General features: G+C 41.9%; 1 protein-coding gene across 6 annotated transcripts in view; it reads right to left on the bottom strand.

Annotated features, from left to right (window-relative positions):
• The window catches only part of slit2 (slit homolog 2 (Drosophila)), a 112363-nt gene extending 96333 nt beyond the window's left edge, over window positions 1-16030 (bottom strand). For 2 of the 6 annotated variants that reach the window (XM_074630100.1, XM_074630102.1), the window contains exons 1-4: window positions 15072-16029; window positions 13265-13336; window positions 10574-10645; window positions 3051-3122 (exon numbers count right to left, since the gene is read on the bottom strand). In XM_074630100.1, the coding sequence (XP_074486201.1) occupies window positions 3051-3122; window positions 10574-10645; window positions 13265-13336; window positions 15072-15277 (422 nt within the window). In that variant the 5' untranslated portion in view covers window positions 15278-16029. Of the gene's footprint in view, window positions 1-3050; window positions 3123-10573; window positions 10646-13264; window positions 13337-15071 lie in introns of all 6 variants that reach the window. The other 4 variants (XM_074630103.1, XM_074630104.1, XM_074630101.1 and 1 more) reach the window with 3 other exon arrangements.
• Window positions 16031-27314: the final 11284 nt, after the last annotated feature.

The following is a 27314-nucleotide window of genomic DNA, read 5'->3' as shown; positions in this document are numbered from 1 at the left end:
GTGTGATATGAAGTGACATTAAATGTTTCATTTCTACAATCTGGCTTCAATTCACCACCTCACCATCTGCATCGCCAGTTTCCCCTACCTCCATAATGTGCGCACGCATGGGTCAAAGTTTCCCTAAATGTGCGCACATTCTCCCGTCAAGTTTGTTTTTATAGATCACAACTTTTGCGTGGGAAGTGGCGCAACGGTTATAAATGAGACCCCTGGACTCCTGCGTCTTTGCTATCATAACATCAAGGATGACAGTGGAAATGAGTCTTGAGCTGTGTCTGAAATCACTCCCTTGTTCACTCATTCACTACTCCCTGTTCAATAGACACTAAATTATTAACTCTATGGCGTGCAGTAAATCAAGATTTCAGACACTTATGAGTCATCATCAAGTGGTGTCATCAGTGACAGGCGTAGAGTCATGCAACATTAATTTTCGCATTCTGGGGGGTTGCCATGGATACTGCTTTTATTATTTCAACATAGGAATTTATTTTTGTTATCCGACAGGTTTTTGTAGTTACGTGTAATGTAATTTTCCCGATCTAATTATGTCAAAGGAACTTAACTAAGCCAAACTTAGAGATTGTGGTTTTGGTTCATATTGAGTGTTTAGACGTTTTCAATAATCGAGTGCATGATTATTATTATCATCTATTTATTATTGCTAAACGTTTTACTTGTCTAGACAAAACAACGCATTTCATGCATGATGCACAACCTGGTCTCCGGTGTCAAACTCTTGACCTGCAGTATAAGTGTGTCACACTTAAAGCTGCATTCACACCAGATCCGGCGTTGCGGTGATTCAACGCAGGGTTGTGTGTCAGTGTGGGAGAATCACTTTAATGGCCCATCGACTGCGACGATTAACGCCTTTTGTTCCCTCATAGCTGGGTTGTACAGCTCTGGATTGGTGGTTATGTGATTGGCCACCACAATGTGACGTCGGGTTAAGTTTCTCCAAAAGTTCAATCTGTTTCTACTTTTCCACTGCAGGCCGCTGCATTTCTTTGCGGCACCCCCTGCAGCCGCAGCCCAAACGCACTACTGCCATTCAAAATGAATGGGAGTGCTTGCTTTTTTGACCCACCGCCGGATCTGGCGTTAATGCAGCCTAAATGGTTTTGAAACTAATGTTGCAGGGTGACATAATTGAGGCCTCTAAAATGCGTAGCATATCTCACACCTGACCTCAGTTTAATTTAGCCCTCAAAGCCATAAACCACAGTGCTGAGGAAAGGTTAAACGCATCCAGCAAGTACTCACACACACGTACACACAGATTTTCCAAGCCCCAAAAAAGTAAAAACATAATTTTCATAATAGCAGGTTGAGCAAGTGTTCATTTATAGCAGTACTGTCGCAAGGAACCAAAGTCGGTCCAGTTCGCACATACCTTCTGACCTCCACATAAAACTTAACAAGATTCCACTTCAGAGGTTCTCAAGGGTTTCTTGTTGTGTTTTCTAAAAATAAAAATACACTGTAGGGGGTGTAACAGTAGACATAAGATTTAATATTGACCAAACAGCCATAAATACTATTGGCAAAGCCTCCGTGGTTGTCGTTCATTCTGAATGACTTCCATACGTCTGACAAATCTGCTTGGCGCTTTGTGGCTGCAACGGCGCCAGCTTGGCAATTTCTTTTTTGATTGTCAGTTAGTGACTTTCTCTTCTTCTTCTTCTTTCTGTTGATTTTCAGAGTTTTCTTTCTGTTTCTTTCTACTTTTAGTATTTTATATCGTACTGTATTTTACTGGGAAAAAAACAATTATAACACAACATCATGAATGCTGTTATGCTGAAGTTTGTGTTTTCAGTGAAGATGTTCAGCCAACAAGGGACCCTCTGCTAAACACATACACCTGGAGAGCTGAGGCTTACACATAACACATTATACATACGCACACACAATCAACATGCACACACATAAGCCTAAACACACAAATGCACACACACATACACACACAGAGCGAGAGAGGCCGTTTGTCTGCGACAGCTGAGCAGAGAGCAGTATATCTGAGTTGTATTTTTACCTCGGCCCACACGCTGAGCAATATGCCAACTCTTGGCCTTGAGAAACTCACACACACACACTCGCAGAAACACAGACTGCACATGCAGACACACAGCCTTAGACACGACAGGTCAAGCCCAGCCAACCACCGTAGCAGCCGCAGAACATAAACAACTTTCACACACTCTCTGGATCATCTGTGCATTTCAATATTGTTTTAGATAAATATATTCAGCCACACACATAAATATATGTGACCATAATTATTCCCCGAGACCACAAACGACCATGACGGGAAGGTAGTTCCCACAGTTTCAGCAGCGTTGGTGCCCAGCCCTACTGTGCTGGAAATCCACAGCTCGGTTTACAGCACGGACTCTCTCAGTCAGGCTGTGAGTGAAGAGAGGACGGTGCTTGACGACAACAAACGGCAGTTCAAACTGGAACAGTTATGTTCTGAAACTGAAACTGCCCGTGAAACACAAAACGTGACTTCAGAGGAGAAACCTGTTTCTATGTTTCGCTGCTTCCTTGATCTGCCTTGCTCACTTTCTGCTCTCCATCCTCACACACACACACACACACACACACACACACACACACACACACACACACACACACACACACACGTCTCTCCCAGTGGGCAGCAGCTGTTGGAGTGCTAATCTCCATTAGCTACTGAACTGGCTTCTATGGAGAGAGGGCAACTGAAATCGGTTCCCTCTCTTCTCTCGCTCCTTCATCCAAGTGAAACACCACGGCTGCGTCACCAAGAAAACCAGATATTTTGTTCTGTGCTTTACTTTACAATGTTCACCGTGTCATTTTAAATCACATTCAATGACCTGCTCAAACTTGTGGCGATACACACAAACACACCAATGCAAAAAAATCCTCAGAATGATGTCAGGCCTTCTTTGCAGAGCGCTTGTTAAACTATACCAAGCGAGGAAATGAACAATATTTCAGTTGACAATGCAGAGCAACTGAATGATGGATAGAGAGAGAGAAATTAAAACAGGACTTACAGTCTGTAAAGCTTCGTCGTTCCCAGGAAAAGCAGCTCGGGGAAGACAGCCAGATTATTCCGATTCAGGCGCCTGGAAAAACACAGCATAAATTAGGGAATAAACTCGACGTATCCCCTTCCAGACAGTGTGGGTGAAGCGGTTACATGTGTGTATAATTAGCTTTTTTAAGGTGAGATTTGTGTTTCCTGATCATCATATCAAATTATGTTGTATGTGTTTTGATTGTAATGCAATTCAGTGCAGTTAGAGGAAGCATAAAAGAACAAGGAGATTGATGGAGACATTAAAAACACACGAAAAAAAACAGACTCCGGTTTACTCGTGATTTAAGGGGTGCAACATGGCTGCCAGACAAACAGTGAACTCGAGAAGGACGGAGGGAAGGCAGGGGGGAGGAAGACGAGAGAAGGGGTTCAGATGAAGGGGAGGTGTGGGGGGGGCTTTTTTTTTTTACCACAAAGGCGGAGGAGAGGAGATGATGTGGGAAAAACAAACAGGCAGTCTGGCCGGGCTACCGAATGTGTGAAAAGGACCCCACTGAGTAAACAAGGCCCTCACAGGGGAAGAACTCACAACAACCCGTCATCACACACACACACACACACACACACACACACACACAAACAGAGGAGTTGAGAGAACTCGGCTGAGTTTAATAATCTGGGTGCGATCATTTAACCCTGGTTGAGTGGAGTGAAGAGGTTTATGTGCTGCTGCGTGTTGGTGTGTGTGTGTGTGTGTGTGTGTGTGTGTGTGTGTGTGTGTGTGTGGTTGTGCCTTGATGTGAGTCCGAAGAGAGTGAAGCAACTGAGTGACACAATGAGAGACAGACTGCTGAAACAGTTTAACCCCGACACACACACACACACACATTGACAGGCCCAGCGACGTATGCCGTGCCGGCTGCTACTGGAGGAGAATGAAGAGAGGGTAGAAGAAAAAGAGGGATGGAGGCAGAGTGAAGAAAGAGAGACTTCAAACTAATAAGAAAAGTGACTAACAAATACACAATTTGCATGATTTACACACATAAACACATGAATGACAGAAATGCCACAGACTTTACTCAAACAACACGCTCCAAAGATGTCACCAACTCCATTCAAAACTCCAAAAACCTCTCGATGGCTTCGTCTTTCACCTCTTTCTGCTTCACTATGAGCCGCTGTGGACTCTCCTTAAATAACGTCACCCCCTCTGTGTCCATCTTCCACCCACAAGTGCACAAATAAATGAACATGCACACGCGCGTACGCACGCACACTCACACTCCACAGTTACATCAGAGGCCGCTTAAATATTTAACATTCCGCAGAATGATGTTTCTAAATTATTCACTCCTCTTCCGTTAACGCCGGCTCTGGCGGCTAAGAGCCCCACGTGGTCCCGCGGAGAGGCCCACTCCTCCTGCAGGTCCTGCCCAGCCATGAGCACCCGTTAGTGGGCTACACCTCCCATGGGTGAGTGCACGGACTGGTGCTGGAGGTGGGGAGGAGGAAGGAGGACAGAGAGGGGGTATGAGCTCATTCTCTTAAAATAGATGCAATGCTGTCAGACTAGGAGACTGAGAGAATGAAGTAAAGACAGTGAAGGATCAGAACCAGTCTGGTTCCTCCAAAGGTGTCGTGCCTTTAAATGCGCTTAATTATTTTGCTCATAACTGTTTGTTAACACCTTAACCATCATATCTTTCTCAATTTAGGGCCATAAAAGTAACAAGTGAAAGCTGAATTATTCATCAACTGTATGAATTAGACTTCATGTACTCTGCAATTCTTTGAGTGCTTTAATTTTGTACATGCATCACAAAGGACGTGGGGTAAACCGGTTATTTTATCTTCTCCAAGGGATACCGAAACAGTATTCACGTTACAACGACCTATGCAAATGATACAACTCAAGACGCTCCAAGTCTAATAAAATCACTCCTTCAGCCACTAGACTTAAGAAACTAGACTAGAAAAATGTCCCAGAGCACAAAGTGACATCTTCAAATGACCTGTTTAGACTGTCTAAAGTCTAAATTTTGTTTTTGTCATCAGCACTTTCACACAGAACACAAATTATAATTCTAATTATATTAATTAAGGTTGATTTTCTGAACTTTTGCACCGCAAAGAAAGACATCAACCATTCACTTTGTGCAAAACGGGTAGAGTTAGGCCTATATTTCAGACAACAACACAGAGGCTCCTTAGTCCGAACCAGGACGACAAACTTTATTACTCCTTTCAACCTTGACAAAGGCAGCGCAGACCAGATCCACTCCTTTAGTTCTTACCTTTCACAATAAAACCCTCGACAAATAATATTCGCAGGCGAGAATTTCGCATTTTCATGGCCTTAAAACCCCAAATATTCAATTTACACTGATATAAATTCTCAAATTTGAAGAACTGGAACCAGATCATTTTAAAATATTTTTTGATGATAGATTATAAAATAAACAATTAATCAAATATCAAAATATCAATAGTTTCAACTCTAACTACCACACATCCTGAAGAAGGCAAGATCTGCCAAAATGTTGACTTATAAAACTAAAACTAAAAATCTGGCATCATGGTTATGAATGTCCCGACTTACTTTCATAACTACCAGAACACCTTGTGTAAACCATGTACGCGAAGGTGATTCAGTATAGTCAGTTCAGCGTGATGATTTAATGTTAAGGCTTTGTTCTTACATGTCATGAACACCTCTAGTGTTCATCTAAAAGTACTGACTGACTCAGACTGAAATAATCTAGTCGTCAGTAGTGATTTAGTGGTTTGTTTCTGGACCTGAAGGAATGCATCACTGTGTGTGTGTGTGTGTACGTGCATGCACATAAAACACCCTCAGAGTACTTCCACAGTCGTGATTCATTAGTCAAAGTCTGGCTGAAAGTGAATGAAGACCGAGCCGCCAGTAGTCTGGAGGTGTGAGAGTCACTCCAACAAGCTAATGTCACACTGCAGCCTGGTGATAATCCCTGCAATCATAAACAGATGCTAGAGGGCCACAAACCACACAGTAAACACACACACACATACACACATTCCCACAAACACGCACACAAACATAAAATACAGAAACACACACTCCAAACACCTCACAGCCTTGTAGATGTGTAGTACTACAGGTTTGCAGACTCTGGCTGGGAAGGAAATAACAAACCGCCTCAGAAACCAATTATTACTCCACTGATGCCACTGCTGCCATAATACACATTTTACACTCACAGTCTGTCACACACACGCACGTACACATAGTACTGCTACCATAGTTACATCCCAATCCTTGTGGACATTTCCGGAGAAACCGCCTTTATTCCAAAACCACTTCAAACTGACCAATGTGAGTGTGTGTGAGTGCATGTGTGTATATCTACTCCAGTTTGTGTATTTGGTTCAAAGCTAGTGAAGTAAAGGGCTGTCCTCCACCAAAGAAATTCTTAGTCGACTAACACTCATACATATTTTGTCGACTACTTGATTAGTTGATTTAATCAGCAGATCTGTAAAACTGAGTTTTTCCACAAAGAATCACACTAAAGCACCACTTTAAATCTTGTGTTTAGCAGAGATGTGCTCATAAGTTTCTAGGAAATAAGTCATTCAGCATGAAAAAAACATAAAAAAAGACTAATCGACTAAAGAAATCTTAAGTTGACTTAGACCAAAACGACAGATTAGTTGACTAATCGACTAAGAGGGGGCAGCCCTAGAAGTGAACCATCATCCACCAAAGTGGCTTCTTCTCTGAATCATCAGCTGGTTACTGTTGTCAGAGACCGATCGCAAATAACCAACACAAAATTCATGCAACACAACAGATAAACATCGGCCACTGCCATGGTCTTATTTGCCGACAGGCTGATGGCAGTCAACAAAGCGAATATCGGCCGATACCAATGTTCAGCCAATAAATCAGTGCATCCCTAGAAAAAAAGGATTTTAAAAATAATATTTTTTTGTTATTTTTTCATGATAAATTATAAAATAAACAATTACTGTAATTGATTATCAAAAGTGTTGCCAATGAAGTTTCTGTCTATAGACTAACCGTTTTGACTCTAACTACCACACAACCTGAAGAAGGCCAGATCTGCAAAAATGTTGATTTAGAAAACTAAAAATCTGGCATCATTGTTACATCATTCACCAAAGTTTACACACTCTAATCTGATTTGTTATTTAAACACTAATGACAGATACCGTGTCTGCCCTAAAGCACAGCAATGAAATCCAAAAATCATTCACATTCAGCAGTACTGAAGAGCTTTTCCCTGAACATTGAGCATTTTCACTGCTAACTGGTGTTTACCAACAAATATAACAAAAGTTGGCAGCAGCGCAGACTGGCAGGGACTCAGGAAAATGTGTCACAAATGACTTCTTTAAAAGTGAAAATGGCTTTTTGAGTGCAGATTTGAAACTTTGCTCTGAAATGATCAGAGGGGGGAAAAAATGTCATCAGACACAGGCTTTAATCATTTAGCACTAATCCAGCGCCTTTCTTTGAAATCCATATCGCCATCTGAACCCGCTGTTACAATTATCTATTTGACAGTCACTTTGTCCACATATTACAACACAATCACTTAGTTGGAGGTTTAATTAACTAGTTTGTGATCACTGTTGATAGACACGTCTCACTACCTGTAATCTGTTATGCAATTATTCATCGCTGTTAAAATGATCTTTGACAATGTGATCACTCAATTACAGGCTAATCATCTGAGGCTTTATGTCGCTGCTGTTCTCCGAAAGCATTACCTGTAATTACTGTTTCCTTTCTCTCTGCATATCTGTGGCTGCTATCATCTTCAATCTCAAAGACTTTGAATTGTTTACGGGCTATAAACCAGTCAGATGTGAGAGGAGGATAAGAGGATCAGGAACTCCTCACTTTCCTATTCTTCATAATCTACAGGGACAGAGAGTGAAGAATGTATGACATTCCTATAAGCACAGGACAATAGAGAGAGAGAACGAGATGGGTGGGTATGGGAGAAAAACATGAGGAGAGGTTAAAGAATGAATGAAGGCGTGAGTGGGTGTAAGGGGAACAAGGGGGGGCCAAATCAAGATAAAACCAGTACTGACAGATCAGCCTTGCGTAAATTAATGCGCATGCATGAGTGTATCCATACCCATGCATGTTTTTGTGTATGTGCACGTGTGTGTTGTGACATGCCTATCTCCTCCACACCTCCTTCGACCGCCGACCCCTCCTCCATACCCCCCAGCTACTGCCCCACACCTGACCCCACCCTGCCCGGCCCTGCAGGGACGGTCGCAAAAAAAAAGGATGAGAAGGGGAACCGTTTTCCACCCCTGTGGGGGGCAGTCACTGTGGATCCGTCAGCCCAGCTTAGGGCCCTCTCCTCTGGGCAGCGCTGCCCAGCAGGCCCCCCTACAGACCCCCGGAGGACGGAGGCCTTTGAAATGAGCCCCCAGACTCCAGACTCCGGAGACGTGCCATTGTCCGGCGGCTGCGGGGGGGCATTGATGACTGACTCCACCTTTGTGTTTGTGAACATGCCACGCCAGAGACGCTGAATTACAGTTGAAAACCCTCGCGAGGACAACAGAAAACAGCCATGTTGTGTCAGAAAGTTAGCCGCTATCAAAGGTGTTTGTTGCCATCAAATTCAAGACAAAGACAGCATGCATAGTTTGACAGTAGATGTGTAAGACTTTATCTGCTACTGGTGCTTTACTGTTTTGCTCATATGTATGCATGAGAGACTGGATTTACCAGCATGTACCATCTCTTTGCAGAGAGGGTAATCACTAATAAAGTTTGCTGTTAAAGCCGGACCATACGCAGTTAAATATCGCCCTCTTTGTCTGCAGCTCTGGGCAGGAATTCCCAGATCTGCTTAGCTGGACAAAACAACAGCGTTGGTTGCATGAGAAACACTAGCAGATTCCTTATAGTGGTCCACAGAGCTTCTCTCTCTGTCAACAAAGGGCAGCCACAGTGCCGCAGAGAGCAGAGAAAAACCAGGCACGACACGCCGGAGACAAGAGCAGCTGGGGAATCATCATACTTCATCCTTTTCATCCCGACCACTCCAGAGGAATTTACCCAAAACAGCCATCATAAAGATGAACTACCTTAATTTGATTTGATGCTGTATGTTCGTCTGTGCATGCGTACAGGTGGATATCTCTGTGTGTATACAGGTATGTCTGTGTTTTTGTAAACGTCTGCGTAAGCAGCGAGGAGTTTTATGTGTCTTTAATTAAAAGCTCGTCTCTAAGCCTCCTCAGACTGTGTCACAGTCTGCTGCATTCCAGTGTGTCATTGGCTGGCAGTCGGGCCACATAACACACAAACACACACATATACGAGCAGCTCGCACATCAAGCAGAGTTGACAGTCAACACAATGGACATATCAGCAGTCAGGGGTCTGCATCCCCCTTCTGTCTTGCGCTCTCACACACTACCAAGACTTAATTATGCCATAACTGCCTCAGGGTCGGATGCTAAATGCCAGTGATTCCCGGCCAACGCCATAACAACCTTTGGCTGTTGACTAAGTCACTGCCCCGGGACTCAATTTCAAAATGCTCCTCTTGGACTGAGACGTTGGCAGCCACACATCATGACAGTCAAGTTAAACTTTTATAAAGACATACAGATGGGGGGGAACCCCTTTAAGAGACGTGTTACGTTCAGTTTTCTGTGCAATTTACGGATGTCCAAAGCAAAAATTATTTAAAAATAAAATTTGGTGAAATCTTTGGTCTTCAATCCAAAACAGTGGTCCCATATTCCACTGTCAGACATGTCCACTGATTTACAGCTTTGATGACATCCTGCATCAAAATGCTGGTAATGTCCGAAATTCAGGACCAAATTCACACAATGTGCCGACTGCTACGACCCACATCTACAAACCAAGCAGTCAAAAAAAGCCATGAAATTATGCGGAATACAGTGTCTGATGTGACATTGTAAGCTCAAGTTTCTTTTAATATAGCTCTTTTTTGGGTATATACTGTATATATATATTTTTTTTGCTGCATTTTCAAAACATGAGAGCAGCAGATGGATGACATGTTTCTGCAGCGCTACGATTCACCAGGTATTCATATCACAATCTGAATTCCCTCAGAATGGATATCGCACCATCAGACACAGATTGCAACCAAGATGTTATTAACCCATCACACACGGTGTGACATGCAGCGCCACCACCGCCATAATCAAAACACCGACTGAGGGATCATCTTTAGGATGTTCATCCCTCCAGAAGAGCTCCACCGACTAGTAGAAACTACGACAACAAGTAATGAAGTTGTTCTGGAGGCTCATGGCAACCCAACATCTCACTATGACACTTTATGTTGGTTTTTCCCCTTTCATTTGTCACCTATCTGTATGCGTGCATTTCCACATATATGAAAATAAACGTGTCTGCTTGGTATGCTTTCAAGGATAAGCATCCTCAAATATGTATTTGTAAAGAAAATGTTTTAAGGGATAAAATGCCGACTCCTTTGGTTCAAAAGTGTAACTCACAGTCTCTCCAGTTCCTTCAGGTCCTGGAAGGCTCCTCTCTCAATCGTGGTGATTTTGTTCTCCATTAGCTGCCTGGAAGAGAGAGAGAGAGTGAGACAATAAGCACTGGACAGAAAAAGAGAGTGATAGAAGAGAAACATAGAGACCTGACAGTGATTTGTGCGATGACACCGTGAGAGACCAAAGAAAAGGAAAAAGAGATGGCTGCACGGGGGCCACAGATAAGACCGAGTAAAGAGGAAGAGAAGGTGAAGGTGAGTGAGATAGGACACGAGAGAGGCAAAGAGATTGACATTGGAGAGGAGAGAGAGCGGGAGGGAGAGATGGAGAAGATAGGTGGCAGCGGGTGTGAATAAAAAAGAAGAAAAACAGATTGGTGGAGATGGAAAGTGATAGAATGTTGAAACAGCAAGAGAGAGAGCGAGAGAGAGAAGACAATCAGCGGCGGGTCGATGAAGCCCCAGAATTGACTTTAAAACTGGCCCATCAGTTGGACAGCGACTCATCTATCATCCAATTTACCCTCCATCTAACCACATAGCTGTGACTACTCATTCACTTACACCAGCACAACTCCCCCAGGAGCACTGTGCTGACCAAGCCAAGCAGCCACACACACACATTTTTATAGGCTGTATCATCGTCTACACTCGCCGACAAGCAGATGTAACGGGTTTGAACACTGAAATTAGGGCTGCAACTAACAATTCTTTCCATTACCGAAAAATAATGAAAAACATCTCTCTCACAATGCCCAAAGTGAGGTCTTCAAAATGCTGGTTTTAAACAAACAACAGGCCAAACTCCAAAGATATTTCGCTGACTATCATATATGACAAAAATGATGTACATCCTCTCATTTGAGAAGCTGCAAACAGGGTTTTTGGCAGGTGCTCGATACGGAACTCAGAGCATATCTGTTGCCTCGACACGGCTCTCAACACGGAGACAGCTAACCGGCAGCTAACAGCGAAAACAACAGCAACAGTGCTGACAGAGCTAACAGTGTTTACTTGAGGGGGAGCCAGGGGATTGGCGCTAAGAAGACGACGCCATGGTTTCCGGACGGTGTTATAAGCGTTATGACCGCCAGTACAGAGCGGCAGCGATTAGCTAGCCAGCGGGGCACAACAGAGAGACTCAGGTGTTCGGACAAAACAAGCTAGCTACCTGCTCAGAATGACCTAACTTTACAAGTAGCTCATCCTGTCAAACTAGTCTTATGAACATATATCAATGTAGTTCAATAGAGTAACTCATTCTGTCAGGTAGGAAATATCTGTCGGAATGGCCCACTACGTCCGATGGAATATTTGGTGGCCAATATGAGCACATGGTGCTTTCAAATGAAACTCGTGAGCTCGTGTTTACAACATGGGAAGTCGTGTACACGATATGCTTGGCGTTCAAGTGGTTAAGTCCGTTGGGAATATCAACATTTTCCTCCGAAATATTTGAAAAAATACGAAGAAAAACAATATACGACTAAAGTTACAATATATATTAATTTATTATGCACCAAAAAATGAACTTCCAAGGCCTCCGCCATTTCTGACAGCGTCAACAAACACGTCACAACTCTTGAACTCTGAGCTTTCAGAAACGTTCCACTTATGAGGTTGTAAATACGACAAGAGGGGGGCGTTCATATGGACTCTTCTCCTGAACACGGTAAACACCACTGCATTTGCAATTGTTTTTCTGCCTCACTGCACATGCACACATGGTGTTGGTAGGTCATTCTGAACAGTATGTCAGAACACCTGCCAGGTTACGTTAACAAAGTTGTAGACATTACTCCACTATATCTTCACATTGCAAATAGTTGTTTGCTGCTTTATTAATGCTCTTTTGTCAATAAATTGTTTTTTCTATCAACTAATTGTTGCAGCTGTATATTTCAAATTCAAATGGTTTTGTGGTTGTGTGTGTGGCTGCACACATTAGTCACGATGAACACACAGGAAACAGTATAGCATTAAGACTGGAGCACACGCACACACGCAATTAAGGACCTATAATCTCTGAAGGAATTCCAACTATGTGTATTCTGCCATTCACTTTTAGCAGCTGGATAACACACACACACACACACACACACACACACAATAAAAGCAGGCTATCCCTGTCCCACTGGTAACCTGATTTCATCCCAGGTAACCTCAGAAACTTGTTCTTACTTGACTCCTTCCTCTCCTTCCTTTCCTTTCCTTCCACCCTCCCTTCCTTCCAGCTGCATTCCTCCCTCCGCGGTTACACCTAATGACCGCTATCTCTTTCCAACTCTGCCCGGTGGTTAAAATAAGCCCCTCCTGACACTTCCACTGGCAGATTAACACGACAGCATTAACAGGTGTCACTGCTATTTTGTTTAAACACACGCACACACGCGCACGCACATGCACACACACACACACACACACACACACACACACACACACACACACACACACATACAGGCTGAATGAAGCCGCCGCTTGTAGACGCTGCAGTGCTGCATGCGGCAGCTCCAGGGCTGCTGGATGAGCTGCGATGCTCAACAGGACAGGAAACTGTGTGTGTGTGTGTGTGTGTGTGTGTGTGTGTGTGCGTGTGTGTGTGTTGTGGTATTTGGGGGGGAAGTTGCAAGGTGCGTGAGAGTATTTTTCTTTTGCATCTTGCAGCAAAGGAGACAATAAAATAGACACTTACAACACTCGCAGATGCCTCAATCCTGCAAAATCCGCCTTGGTGATTTTAGTGAGGTTGTTTGCATTCAGATCCCTGGACAGAGAAATTGTGGAAAGTCAGTACATGAGATATGTTAATGAAACAAGGACAAAGCATTTTTGTTGAAACTTGGTAATGCAGATTTGTCATTTGAGTGTCAGAGAAATTGAGAAAGCTGCTCCACTAATACTGGGCAAATTTTAATTTCATCAAGGGGTCTTTGACAAAAAAATAATAGGGCCTGTTTAACTGAAAGCCCACTTGTCCAAATCCGTTTTTGATTAACTTGCTGGTCTCCAGACAAACCGATGTGGTCTACGGAGGCTGAGCTAATGCAACAGTGCGAAACCACCAACACGACCACAGCGGTGCCCCTACAACTTCAGCTCCGCACATCAGCAATAACCAATAACCAGTCCTCTCATGAAAACACAAGCATTAACAGCTCAGGTGTTTTTTACAGTTTGCAGGAGAAAAATAAAATGTACATTTAGCAGAATTTACAGATCCTGAGATGCAGTTTCTAACGTGTTAGTTCACATGTAAATCCCTACATGCACTGTTAAAGATGTGGTCCCCAAGGAAACAATCCTCCTACTCTATCAGCAGTTTAAAAGGACGGGAATATAAAAAAACATTATTATATGATCATAAAAAAAACCTCTTACACCCCTTCATGAGAAGCACGTCTTTATTAAATATATAGGCTACAATTAAAAAAAGCTATAAGTGGCCAGTGCACACTTGTTATTTGGCACCACTTACAGACAAAGAAATAAGATGAGATAAGATGAACCTTTATTAATCCCCAGAGTGAAACACAGGAGAGGAAAGGTATACAACAATTATAAAAACAATAATAGAGATATAAAAGATACAAAGTTAATGGGTGAACATAGTGTGTGCAGTCTGTCAATAAATAAATGTAGTATGTACAATAAATAAATGTAATATGTGCATATGGGCAGTCTATAAAATGGTATATAAGATGTATAGTGTAAAGTAAGTGTAAAGTGCGCCAGTGGTTAGAGTCCAAGATGGTTGCAGATAGTGCATGTTTAAAGGTAGATAGTGCATGTTTCATGTTTAAAGGCAGATAGTGCATGTTTAAAGATAGATAGTGCATGTTTAAAGGTAGATAGTGCAAGTTTAAAGGCAGATAGTGCATGTTTAAAGGTAGATGGTGCATGTTTCATGTTTAAAGGCAGATAGTGCATGTTTGAAGGTAGATAGTGCATGTTTCATGTTTAAAGGCAGATAGTGCATGTTTGAAGGTAGATAGTGCATGTTTAAAGGTAGATAGTGCATGTTTAAAGGCAGATAGTGCATGTTTAAAGGTAGATAGTGCATGTTTAAGCATGTTAAAGGTAGATAGTGCATGTTTAAAGGCAGATAGTGCATGTTTAAAGGTAGATAGTGCATGTTTAAGCATGTTAAAGGTAGATAGTGCATGTTTAAAGGCAGATAGTGCATGTTAAAAGGTAGATAGTGCATGTTTAAAGGCAGATAGTGCATGTTTAAAGGTAGATAGTGCATTTTAAAAAGGTAGATAGTGCATGTTTAAAGGCAGATAGTGCAGATAGTGCATGTTTAAAGGCAGATAGTGCAGATAGTGCATGTTTAAAGGTAGATAGTGCTTGTTAAAAGGTAGATAGTGCATGTTTAAAGGCAGATAGTGCAGATAGTGCATGTTTAAAGGCAGCAAATAGATCATATTCTTGTGATTTGTCCCTGTGAAGTGTGTTGAAATTGTTTGGGAAATGTTTCCCCATGCACTCCGTCTACTCACAGTCTCTCCGTGTTGCGGGGTATGTTCCTGGGCACGCTGCGGAGCCCTTGGCCGTGACAGTCCACGGTAGTCCCGGTGCAGGAGCACTGCGCCGGGCACGGCTGCGCGTCCGCTCCGCCGGACAGCACCGACACCAGAACAGCCAGCAGCAGCACCGAGGAGCGGCCAGCAGCAGCAGGGCCACCGGGGCTCACAGCTCCCACCATCACTGCGGCAAGTGTGGGGGCCAATATGAGACCCACACAAAAAACACTGAGAAAAATAACAAGGGCGTTAAAAAAAAAAAAAAAAAAAAGCCCTGAATAAAATCCCAAGAAACCAGCTCACCAAACTCTGCACGCAACTGGATGCAGTCCTCTCTTTTTTTCCCCTTTCAGACGTGCGTTTTCTTAAATTTTCTCGCTCTGGATTTACATTTGAGGTCTTCTTCTCAGAGGGGTTTCGATGTGTGGAGGCTGTGAACCGGCTCTCTGGCTGCGCTACAGCGGCGCAAACTTCCACATGTCCCCGGCATGCGGTGGTGTGGTGTTGTGTCTGAGTGTGTCTATGGGAAGAACACCTCGATCCTTAATCTGATCCAGAGAAACACACTCTCACACACACTTTAGTGCGCAAAACACTCTCATACACTCTCCAGGTGAGGCTGTTATTAATTCACAACACGCGTCCGGAGAGGAGGCAGCAGCAGGTTTTTCCCCCAAAAAAAGCGCAGCAGACAGAGGTCACCGTGCTGGAGAGATATTATTGACTCCGATCATGTATCAATTGCTGGTCAATTGGCAGGCAGGGTGTATAGGAGGTTTGGATTTGAGGGAGGAAAAAAAAAGCCCCGTGAAAGAGCAGCTACTACTATAATCCAACTCTCTGCGTGGTGCGTCAAAGCGCTGCTCCAGAGAGTGTGTGAGAGAGAGAGAGCGAGAGAGAGAGAGAGTGATAGAAAGAGAGAGAGAGAGAGAGACAGAGGGAGACTGGAGCAGTCACGTCTGCTACTGCGTCTGTCCAGGCAATCCTGTCTCTCTCTCCCTCCTCTTTCTGTCTCTCTCTCTCCCTCTCTCTCCTCTTTCTTTCTCTCTCTCTGTCTCTCCCTCCCTCTCTCTCTCTCCTCTTTCTTTCTCTCTCTCTCTCTTTCTCTCCCTCTCTCTCTTTCTTTCCTTCTCTCTCTCCCTCTCTTTCTCTCTCTCCCTCCCTGTCTTTCTCTCTTTCTCTCTGTCTCTCCTCCAGTGTCTCTCTCTTTCTCTCTCTCCCTCCCTCTCTCCCTCCCTCTCCCCCCTCTCTCTCTCCCTCCTTCTCCCTCTCCCTCCCTCCCTCTCTCCCTCTCTCTCTCTCCCTCCCTCTCCCCCCTCCCTCCCTCCCTCTCTCTCCTCCAGTTTCTCTCTCCCTCCCTCTCTCTCTCTCCCTCCCTCCCTCTCTCCCTCCCTCCCTCTCTCTCTCCCTCCCTCTCCCCCCTCCCTCCCTCCCTCTCTCTCCTCCAGTTTCTCTCTCCCTCCCTCTCTCTCTCTCCCTCCCTCCCTCTCTCCCTCCCTCCCTCCCTCTCTCTCTCCCTCTCTCTCTCTCTTGCACACACACACAGACACTATGTTTTCCCTCAAGGTATAGCAGCAGGTCTCCCACTAGCCGTCAGTCAAGCAGCAACAGTTTGACCTCGGAGGGAAGGAAGGGGATTTTTATTCTCACTGCAGTGTCCCGGTCACCTGATGCTTTATTTATCTGGCCTCAGGAAGGCGACAGAGTTTCTTGGTGAAATCTAACGTCGTGGACAAAACATGTGGAAAAACCCATCTGAATTCTTAAACTTCCACATGGATGAACAAATAATGAAATGCTGTATCTATAAGGCACATTTGTTGCGCAGTTAAAAAAAGACACATTAAAACTGCTCCATGATGGACACACACTTGTTGTTATACTCTGGGATCACACCACAGGATGAGCCCTCTCTATATTTATATACAGTTTTCACATCCAGAGTATAACTGCACTGCATGTGCAAACTCAAATTAAGTTATCTTTTAATTATTATAAATAGGATGAGTTTTCAGTTTCAATTATGAAATGGTACAGCAGCTCTGCAGCTTCATAAATTAAGAATTATGAGTTGCTTTAAATTGGAGCGTTCAGCAAACTGGAGACGAACTTTCCAGCACACACATCAAACTTTAATTAACTCTTTCTTCCTCTTGTTTGGATGAAGATCAATCGATATTAAATGCAACAAAAGAACGTAGCAGCCTATGCACGATCACATGACTTACATTTGCAAATGCAGAGGTCTTTTTTACAGATGTTTAATAATGGCAGTATACAGATGTGCATGTGCTCAACAGTTACTATAAGGTGTGGAATCCATGTAGTGAAAAATACATGTAAATGAAATTAACCAGCTATTGAGGATGACTGTTTACTCATATACTTTGACTATTATTTGCTATATTAGAGCTGCAATAATGAATCGATTAGTTGTCAGCTATTAAACTAATCGGCAACTATTTTGATCATCTGTTAATCGGTTTGAGTTTAAATTCTCTGATTCCAGCTTCTTAAATGTGAATATTTTCTGGTTTCTTTACTCCTCTATGACAGTAAACTGAATATCTTTGAGTTGTGGATGAAACAAGACATCTGATCTGAGGACGTCATCTTGGGCTTTGGGAAACACTGATCATCATAATCTGACATTTTATAGACCAAACAACTAGTCGATTAATCGAGAAAATAATGAACAGATTAATTGACAATGGAAATAATCATTAGTTGCAGACATATACTATATGACTACTATATATGTACTACCATTATTTAATTGCAATCATTATTTCAGTCATTGCTTTGAGCCAAAAAGAGGTCAAATGTGAGGATGTTAGTAATTTGTTATATTGAACAATAATTAAGGCTGACTTGAGCATTTTTGTCTTGTGTTTCATTATGGCTTTCACTTGCCATAATTGCCATAATTTCTAAATTAAAATTTTATTAACACAATTAAAAATAATGGCTTCTCAGCAACACTCAACATGTGCCCTTGATGCAATTGCTGCCGCAGTGATTGACATTAAGCATAGGGGCTGTCACTCAGGGCTAAACACTATCTTAGTCGTGCATAAATCTCACATTTTCAACAATGATGGTATCTTTTGGGGATATATCATCACAGATAAATAATTATGTCAGTATGATAGGTTTGTATTATATCTTAGACCTTAAAGAAGGTTCATGACCTTCATGTTGTGACTCCGAGATTACAGAACAGCCTCTTAATAATAGGCAGGACCCCACAATTGAAATATGTCAATATAATATGTTCAATATCTATGTTGTTTGTTCTGACACATCTGATTTTTAAGCTTGTCTTGAAACATTGAACGGTTTTATAGTGACTTACTTATGTACATGAAGTAATCTCACTACTAGATTCCTTATTGGAATTACATTGGTGGATAACAGTGCAGAAATAGGGGAGATTGGGGTCAGTTGGCACACTTTTGTATCGACGCCAAATAACCTTCCATTACTCACCGACTACTTGAACAGTAATGAAAATAATTTGATCCCTGAACAGATACAGGTGTCTGCTAGCAATTTATCAAGTTTTTTTTAGAGCCCAACTCAAATGTGAAAGGCACAATTTTATTAAATGTAAAAGGAGTGCATTTTACCAAAATTCTGCCTCCCCGGGACGGTTGGGACACCTTGTTCTGGGCTAAAAAAACAAAAAAATAATTTAAAGTGAATCAATGGCAGTCTAAATTTGATCACCTTATATTTACAATGTCACTTGTTCACAAACTTCTTTGAAAAAAAGAAAACATGTATAAAAAATGATATGGAATTTGGCAAAAAAGGGTTTCATTCATTCAAAACATTCACTCAGTGGGTGTTATTCAATGAAGAAAAAGCCTTTGTCTTGTGTTTATCTGTTTTGTTGATTTGTAACAAGGTAGGAACGATAAATAATAGTGTCCCAAACGCCCCCGGGTAACTGTCCCAACCATCCCAGAGAGAGCAGACACACTTTGGACTCCTGTGGTAGCTACCAACAAAAACAATCAGACAGCTAACACTAGCATCAGCTGATAAGCCAGAAAATAAACTTTCCAACAATATGAATTTTGTAGGTGGTATAACTAAAAACTGTATTGTATAAGAAAAATAACAATCCCCCTGTCCCAACCGACCCCGCTCTCTATGTGATTCTTGGTTAGGGATCAGTGACGTATTATCTCAAGAAGATGACAGATCTGCTGGTGAAGCCTGTCTCCCTCTCTCTTTCTCTTGATCCCTCTCTGGCTCCCAAGACAGAATACAAACAGCTGTGTGTGATTGTAATGCTGATGTGTGTGTACCCAGTGTGTGTGTTTTATACTGCTCCCCCAAATCCCCCATCCCACCCCTCACACACTCCCACAATCACACACACATACAGTCTACTCAGACAGTGTTTTTTGGGGATGGGGGTAAGAGACAGGAAAGAGTTGTAATATTGCTGAACAAAGGGGAGGAGACGGAGGCATGACAGCAGACAGGAGGGCAAAGGCCGGTCACTGATGGCAGTGAGTCATAACAGAAGTGAGGGAAGAGAGGAAGCAAAGGGGAGGAGATGGAGGGTGACCCCCCTATCCCCTGCAATACAGCGAGGCTTCAGGGCACACAGCCTGTTTAGACACAGCCGAACCCACCTGACCTGCCCTCCTCTTACACACATACACAACACAAACGTGACTGCCTCAGATTACACCCACAGCCCAGGTCAAGCTATACAAGATTGTTTAAATCTTGCTGCGGGCAGTGCAGACAGAAGTGACTGGGTTGCCAGTAATATTTTCTCCCATTTGTCCAGAATATCTGAATATTTTACTGCTCATTAAATGTCAAAGCAGTCCAGTCAATTTTATTTATAAAGCCTAAAATGAGAAATTTGCCCACAAGACCATTACAAACTGTATAACATATGACTGCCTTTGTCATTAGACCCTTTATTCACCCCACTCTCCCTAAAACATATACACACACACAGACTTGCACATGGCTTCGGCCCTGGACTGCTTTTTCATTCATCTGTTTTTTATATCCATATGTACGTACCGTATACTGTGTATACTGCACTATTTTGCACTATTTTGCACTACTTTAAGTATTTTACTAGTATCATAATTTATTAGTACTATATTAGTATCATTATTTTTAACTTTCAAGATGGTTAAAATGTTCCTGTATTGTGTTGTTAATGGTACTACTCTACGAGCCTCTACAATTGCCCCTCAGGGATAAATAAAGTGATTTGATTTGAATTGAATTGAATTGAATTGAATTGAATTGAATTGAATTGAATTGAATTGATTTGAATTGAGTGGGCAACCTCCGGTTCTGAGAAGTGAAACCAATGCGGAAGTGCCTTAAACGTGCACTCTTTCTAATAGCCATCAGGGGGCGACTTTTTTTAATAGTATAGAAGTCTATGAGAAAATGACCCTACTTCTCTCTTGATTTATTACCTCAGTAAACATTGTAAACATGAGTTTATGGTCTCAATCGCTAGTTTCAAGTCTTCTTCAATACAGCCTGATGTTCATTTAGTAAATTATGATCCCATTTAGAGTCAAATAGACCATGAAGCAGGGTATGCTTTAGGGGGCGTGGCTACCTTGTGATTGACAGGTCTCTACCACAGCGTTGTCCGGTCTGGGAGTTCTCCGCGTATTCGTCTCAGAACTTTAACCCTTTCACAGTGTGTTTTCATGAAAGTTAATTGTAACATTTTGGTTGTCTTATTCAGCGTTCGGTTGTACTTAGCTCCACCCTTTAGTGTCACTTCTGGTTGCAAATAACCAAGATGGCAACGGCCAAAAACCAAGATGCCGATGGCAAAAATGCCTTACTCGAAACGCTTCAAAATGGCAGTCCACAAGCCAAATGGTGACGTCATGGTGACTACGTCCACTTCTTATATACAATCTACATGATTCAGATAAGGAAAAGGCAAAAAACAAACAAAAACAAACCCTCTGTAACAGGAAGGGATCCCTCTTCCAGAGAGGCAGATGTACAATAACTGTTGCATATACAAAGTAGACAAAAACAACAGTCGCGTTATTACACTATGAAGAAAAACAATGACAATACTGGGTAAATTGAAATACAAAAAGATACAAATAACTGTTTTGTCCTTTCAAACTTCATCATACAGAATCCACAAGTTAGAGACGATAACAACTGGGCCGTTTTCAGGACACATTTGACCCTAATTGTGTTTCAAAGTAACCAAAGAGGAGAATTAAGTCACAATAGCTACATCGTCAAATTTAGAGCCCTCCATATGCAGAGAGGATGTGTGCATGTTAAAAAGGTCATTACATGTGAGCTCATATACTATCTGTGTCTGCGTAACATTCGTTTTTCTATCTGGATGGTGGAAAATATGCTTAACAAGTAAAAAGTGTCTGGTGACTATTTACAGTAAATCTTCATAACACATCAGACAGCGTCCAGTGTCACGTGTTTGAAGTCGTTAAATGTCGCTGTTGTTCTCGTGGAGTGAAAATGTCATCAACCCTCCAGCTACACATGAACAAAGATCTATTATTTTCAGAGCTTAGAAAGGTAGACGACATTGTCATGTCAATGAAGACAGGTGCAACTTGACAAACTTGATTTACTTTTGTAGGAAGCGGAGTGAGGAGAGCATCTTCAACCACAGCACTATATTTTCAGTGACTTACCACAATTAATACATTACTCATTTGAGTTTTAAGGCAACAAGTAAGGGATAATGTGCAGCGAGCCGGTCATTGTTGTGAAAGAATCCCCGACAGGGCGATGCCGCGTCCAACATCAGAGCTGCCCCCATAGCAACGGTCTGCTATACATAGCAACAGTCTGCTTTAAAGTAATAGCAGACTGCAGAACGCCGTGATTAACTAATCAGAATCGAGTATTCAACACAGCCGTGTAATAAATAATAATAATAATAATAATAATACTACTACTACTAATAACAATAAACTTTATTTATATAGCACTTTTCAAATCAGCAGTTTAAAAGTGCTTCACAGTTAATAATAAAATACATAATAGTATACAGCATGAAAACATATACAATTTATAAAACAGAAGCAGATACTCAACAATAAAAGCAATATAACAAACAAAACTGAATTAAAAGACAAATAAAACCATTTGCAAGCAATATAAATGCCTATATAAGTGGGTTTTTAAAAGTTTTTGTTTAAAATGTGGTATTTGAGACTCAGCTGACCTTACAGTGAGGGGGAGGCAATTCCATAGTGTTGTAGCTGAAACGGTAAAAGCACGATCCCCCTTTGTTTTTAGTCCACACCGTGGGATATTTAAGAGCAATTGATCAGAAGATACTGAATAATTTTGGTGCAGCAGAGTATTGGGTTATAAGTTGAGAAATGTAGGAGAGTGCGATGCTATGGAGGGCTTTGAATGTGAACAGGAGGATCTTGAACTGAATTCTGAAGCGTACAGGAAGCTAATGGAAGTGGGCCAGAATGGGACAATGGGACCTATAAATGTATTTATTTTAAGTATCGCCCTTTATCCAAGGCCCTGGCTCACTTCAGTGCTTCGTTCCTGTTACTGTAAGCTCACACTTTTGTGTTAAAACTACCTTTTTTATATGACTTGAAGCTATCACCTGTTCAGTGAATTTTGGCAGCTAAAGTGGGCAATGCAAGGAACAATCCCAACGCTAAACTGGTTGGAATACTCCTATAAATAGCAAGAAAGACTATTCTCAAATCATCCCTGCACTGGATGATCGGTGTAAAGAGGTATTGAGGATACTCCCTCTGGAGAAGCTGACCTGCACCCTTCATGACAATGTCGAGGGATTTATTAAGATATGGCAACCAGTCTTGGACACGGTGGACCCCTCTGGACTAGACTTTGTTCTACCTAATTAACAACATTGGAACTGACTACAGCATACCTTATTCATTTTAATGTAATTATGTCAGCCTGGTGGTGTTTTTGTATGTGTGTGTGTGTTTTTTTTGTGTATCATGTTTGTAACGTTGTGACTCCTGCTGTTTTTGTTTGTATTGGTACAGTTGTTCAAAAACTATGAAAAAATTGGTTCTGTACATATTCGGAACTGGAAGTACATGTGATTGTTGCCAGAACCTAAAAAAACAACTATCTTTTGTGATAAAGTAATAAATAAAGTTATCATGAATGAAGACCACCTGTAGGGCTCAGAAACAGACACAACAGTAAGCAGTCTAATTTCAGACTCTTTGTTGAACGTACAAATAATGAATGAATGAGTCTGTTTTTTAATTTCATTTAAGTCAACCCATTGAAACAGCCCATCCCACATTGGACTCAAATGTCACACGATAATACCACAGATAAATAAAGTCTTCCGCCAATTCACATTATCATTCAAAAGAAAGACGAGCTTTGTCTGCACACCACAAACTATGCAAGTCCCAAAACAAAACAAGTGGAAGCATGCAATAATTATGAAGTCACATTTTAAAGCCTCAATCGTGTGTCTTTATTGTAAAAAAATTCCAGTTTAAGAAAACAACGTACTTGAAGTTTATCCTGTTGATGGTGGATGTGGCAGGTTAGGAAGGCTGCAGAGCTGCTAATGAGAAGTGAATCTGTCTGACGGCTGTGATGTTGGTGCTGCTCAATCTAGCCTGTTGATTTAGGAGCTGTTTGTGTTATCTTTAGTTTATGGCCGTGCAGTAAAACCTGAAGGTGTGGGGGGGTCAGTGTGTGTGTGTTTCAGTATGTGTGTGTGTGTGTGTGTGTGCAGAGGTCAGTTCAGCCACCTGGCCTCTGGACAGCTGCTACTGAGACACATGCTGCTCAGAGCTCGTCCTACTGTACACACACACACACATACACACACACACTTGAAAATATTAATTTATGCACAGACACAAGTTCACACAGTGCAGCGTACAGACGCACAGAGAGAGACAGACAGAATTTCAAACAGTTTATTACATCTATGTATTAATTAACCGCATTAATCAAACCCGCTGTGGATTTGTCTTCATCAGATCATTGTTGTGTGTGTGTGTGTGTGTGTGTGTGTGTGTGTGTGTGTGTGTGTGTGTGTGTGTGTGTGTGTGTGTGTTGCCTGATAATCACATCATTAAAAACCAATGATGTTTGTGTTTGGACTGGCACTGTCAACACAGGGGCTGGTTGCACAGCTGCACCGAGACACACACACACACACACACACACACACACACACACACACACACACACACACACACACACAGAGAGACAGAGGGATGAACACAGTGCCACACCAAAACACACAAACAGCAACATTAAAAAAACAAGAACTCCTCCCTCCTGTCTCGGTTTCCATTCACTCCCAGCTGTCAGTTTCGTGCTGATGTGACCCGTCCATGAGGTGTACTGAAACTGGATTGAGGCCCTGAGGTGTGTGTGAGTGGCTGGTTACCTTTGTTGTGATGGGACTGTGAGGCCGTTGTCTGTCTTACACGCCCAGACGCCGAGGCCCGGGGAGATGCTGAGGAGGTGAATAGGATCTCATGAAGGGACTGGTATGTTGGGAACTGTCCTTTCCTCTAACTGCTGGAGAAAGGTGTGTCTGGTTTCACATGTTAGGAGTCATCATTACATGTCATGGGACATGAAAGAAAGACAAAGAGACAGAAATGGTCCAAAAGTGCGATGTGACTCATTATTTTATTTTTTTCCTACTATTAAAGTGTGTATTTATCAGTATTTTTTTATATTAACAATTGGTAGAAGATTTGATGAAATAGACAATTTTGAGTACAATAACTCTGTAGATTAGTTCATTTGTGTAGTTATTTTGAGGGATTCTGGTGTATAATCATTACATTACAGTCATAAACTTTCCCTACAAACACACAGGGAGCAATTTAGGCTGTGGTGTCTTGGTCAAGGACACTTATACTTGTGGACGGTTGTGGATCAAACCACCAACCTTTAAAAGGTGTGGAGTTTCTTTTTTGTAAAACAAACAAAGCACTTGTGTTGAGTGCATTTCTTCCTCATGAAACATTTGCAAAGCTGCTTTTTCGAAAATCTTGAATCCTGCATTGTTTACATCCATGTCCTCCTTCTAACATTGCGAGCATTTGCAGTTGAATTTGCATTTACCCCATTTCCTCTTCACTTTCTATAACTGGAAAACTTTTATGTTGTGCTCGTCATAAACTGTCAGCTAAACGATTAGTTGTCAACTATTAATATAATTGCCAACTATTTTAATAATTGAATAATTGGTTTGAGTAATTTTTTAAGAAAAACAAAATCAAAATTCTCTGATTCCAGCTTGTTAAATGTGAATATTTTCTGGTTTCTTTACACCTCTATGACAGTAAACTGAATATCTTTGAGTTGTGGACAAAACAAGACATTTGAGGATGTCATCTTGGGCTTTGGGAAACACTGATCAACATTTTTCACCATTTTCTGACATTTTATAGACCAAACAACTACAGGAATTGACAGATTAATTGACAATGAATATAACTCAGTTTGTTGCAGCCCTACATTTGGGTCCCAGAAATTTATCAAACTTAGTTCAAAGTGATCTGCTTTAAAACATTTTTGCTTTTCTTCTGTTAAAAATTATTAAAAAACAACAACAGCATTGAGGTTAAATTGTCTAGGTGGAAGCGTTCGTATACCTGTGTGTCAATGTTAAAGCAGGTAGATTAGTTCATTTGAATGTTTAGCAATAACAGACGAAGGTATCCAACCAGACATGATGCATATTTCTCCTCATGGCGCAACAATGGCGTCTCAGCCATTCTAATCCTTTTACACAATTATCCCTCAGTGTTTGTGTGTTTAAGCACAGCTACTCTGACTGTGGTTTTTCCATGGACGTGAACCAAAACAACTCAACCGCCATTATCCTAAAATAGCCCGTAAGTACTAGATAAACATGTGTGTGAAACTAATTGTGCGTTGTGCAGAGCTGGCTTGTTGAGGAGCATTGTTGTGACAACAGATTAAACATCTGTCTGAACCCATTGCTGAACCCAAATTGAGATTAGGAGGGAAATAGAATATATCCCTTGTCTCGCCAAATTGGGGAAGATGTAGTTTAGGTGACAGTGAACAAGTAGAAGCAGACAGAATAGATTATAGATAAAGAACAATGGAGATTCTTCTCTTCTTTGCTGAGCTTAATCAGAGAAAACGATAAACAACCATCACCACTTTTTTTCTCTCCTTTCCTTCATTGTTTTTCTAACATGCTGAATCAGAGAAAAGCCACATGGAGTTAATAACTTGGCGCCATAAAACACTGCGTCCTGACATACTCTCTCGTATATTCACATGCACACAAACACTTCAGCAGCAGCGTCGATGCTGGAGATATGTCATCTGTTTATCAGACTCTGCATAATCTAGGAATCTGTCAGAGGATTTGTTCATGCGAAGGCTGTTTTCCCCCCAAACTGCCAAAGAACAAAAAGAACCAACAAAAGCTAGAGACAGAAAGAACGCTGCACGTCACAAACACAATGAAATAAGGCCCCAGCTTGATGCGAGAAGTACTACAGCAGGAGAAGCGCCTGAATGAGTTATAGTAGGCTGCAAGCTGTGCTGAAGAAATGGGTCTTAAATAGTGACACAGTATATGATTCCCTGACAAGGACAGGAATCTTGTTGCAGATGGGGCTTTATAGGAGAGGGCTGCACTGTGTCAGATGCGACGACTGATGCGTAGAGTCCTGCGTCCTGTGAGAGCGGAGTATGAGGAGTATTAGTAAATCATTTGATGCTTGAAACACCTTTGAAGTGCAGCACAGACATTGTCCTTGCAGTGGTGTGCTGTATGTACCCAACGTATCCTCATACAACGGTTCGTTTCATATCTTATGAAAAGTTATTCCTCATTTTTTTGTGTGTTTAATCTACGAATGTCCAGCGTCAATTTCCACCCTTGTGTTTTTTCAAAATAAACTTCCCTGTCTTCAAAGGAAACAACTTGGTTTGTTTTAGGCAACAAAACCATTTAGGTTTAGGAAAAGATAGACTTAGTTAGGTTTAAGGCCCAGACACACCAACCCGACATCAAAGAACTAGCGGCGACAAAGGTCGACCGTTGAGTCGCTTCACGTCCCGTGTCTTGGCCGAAAAGGTGCACTTGAACACACCGCAAAGACTACAGCCAACGGTCAACTACCATGTACTTTCTCTGCCTGCGTGAGAGGAAATAACTCTCCCATCATGGTTCACAATTAC

This window comes from Sebastes fasciatus, chromosome 3 (assembly GCF_043250625.1).
Source record: "Sebastes fasciatus isolate fSebFas1 chromosome 3, fSebFas1.pri, whole genome shotgun sequence".
NCBI lineage: Eukaryota > Metazoa > Chordata > Actinopteri > Perciformes > Sebastidae > Sebastes > Sebastes fasciatus.
This window is presented reverse-complemented; position numbering and strand designations above follow the sequence as displayed.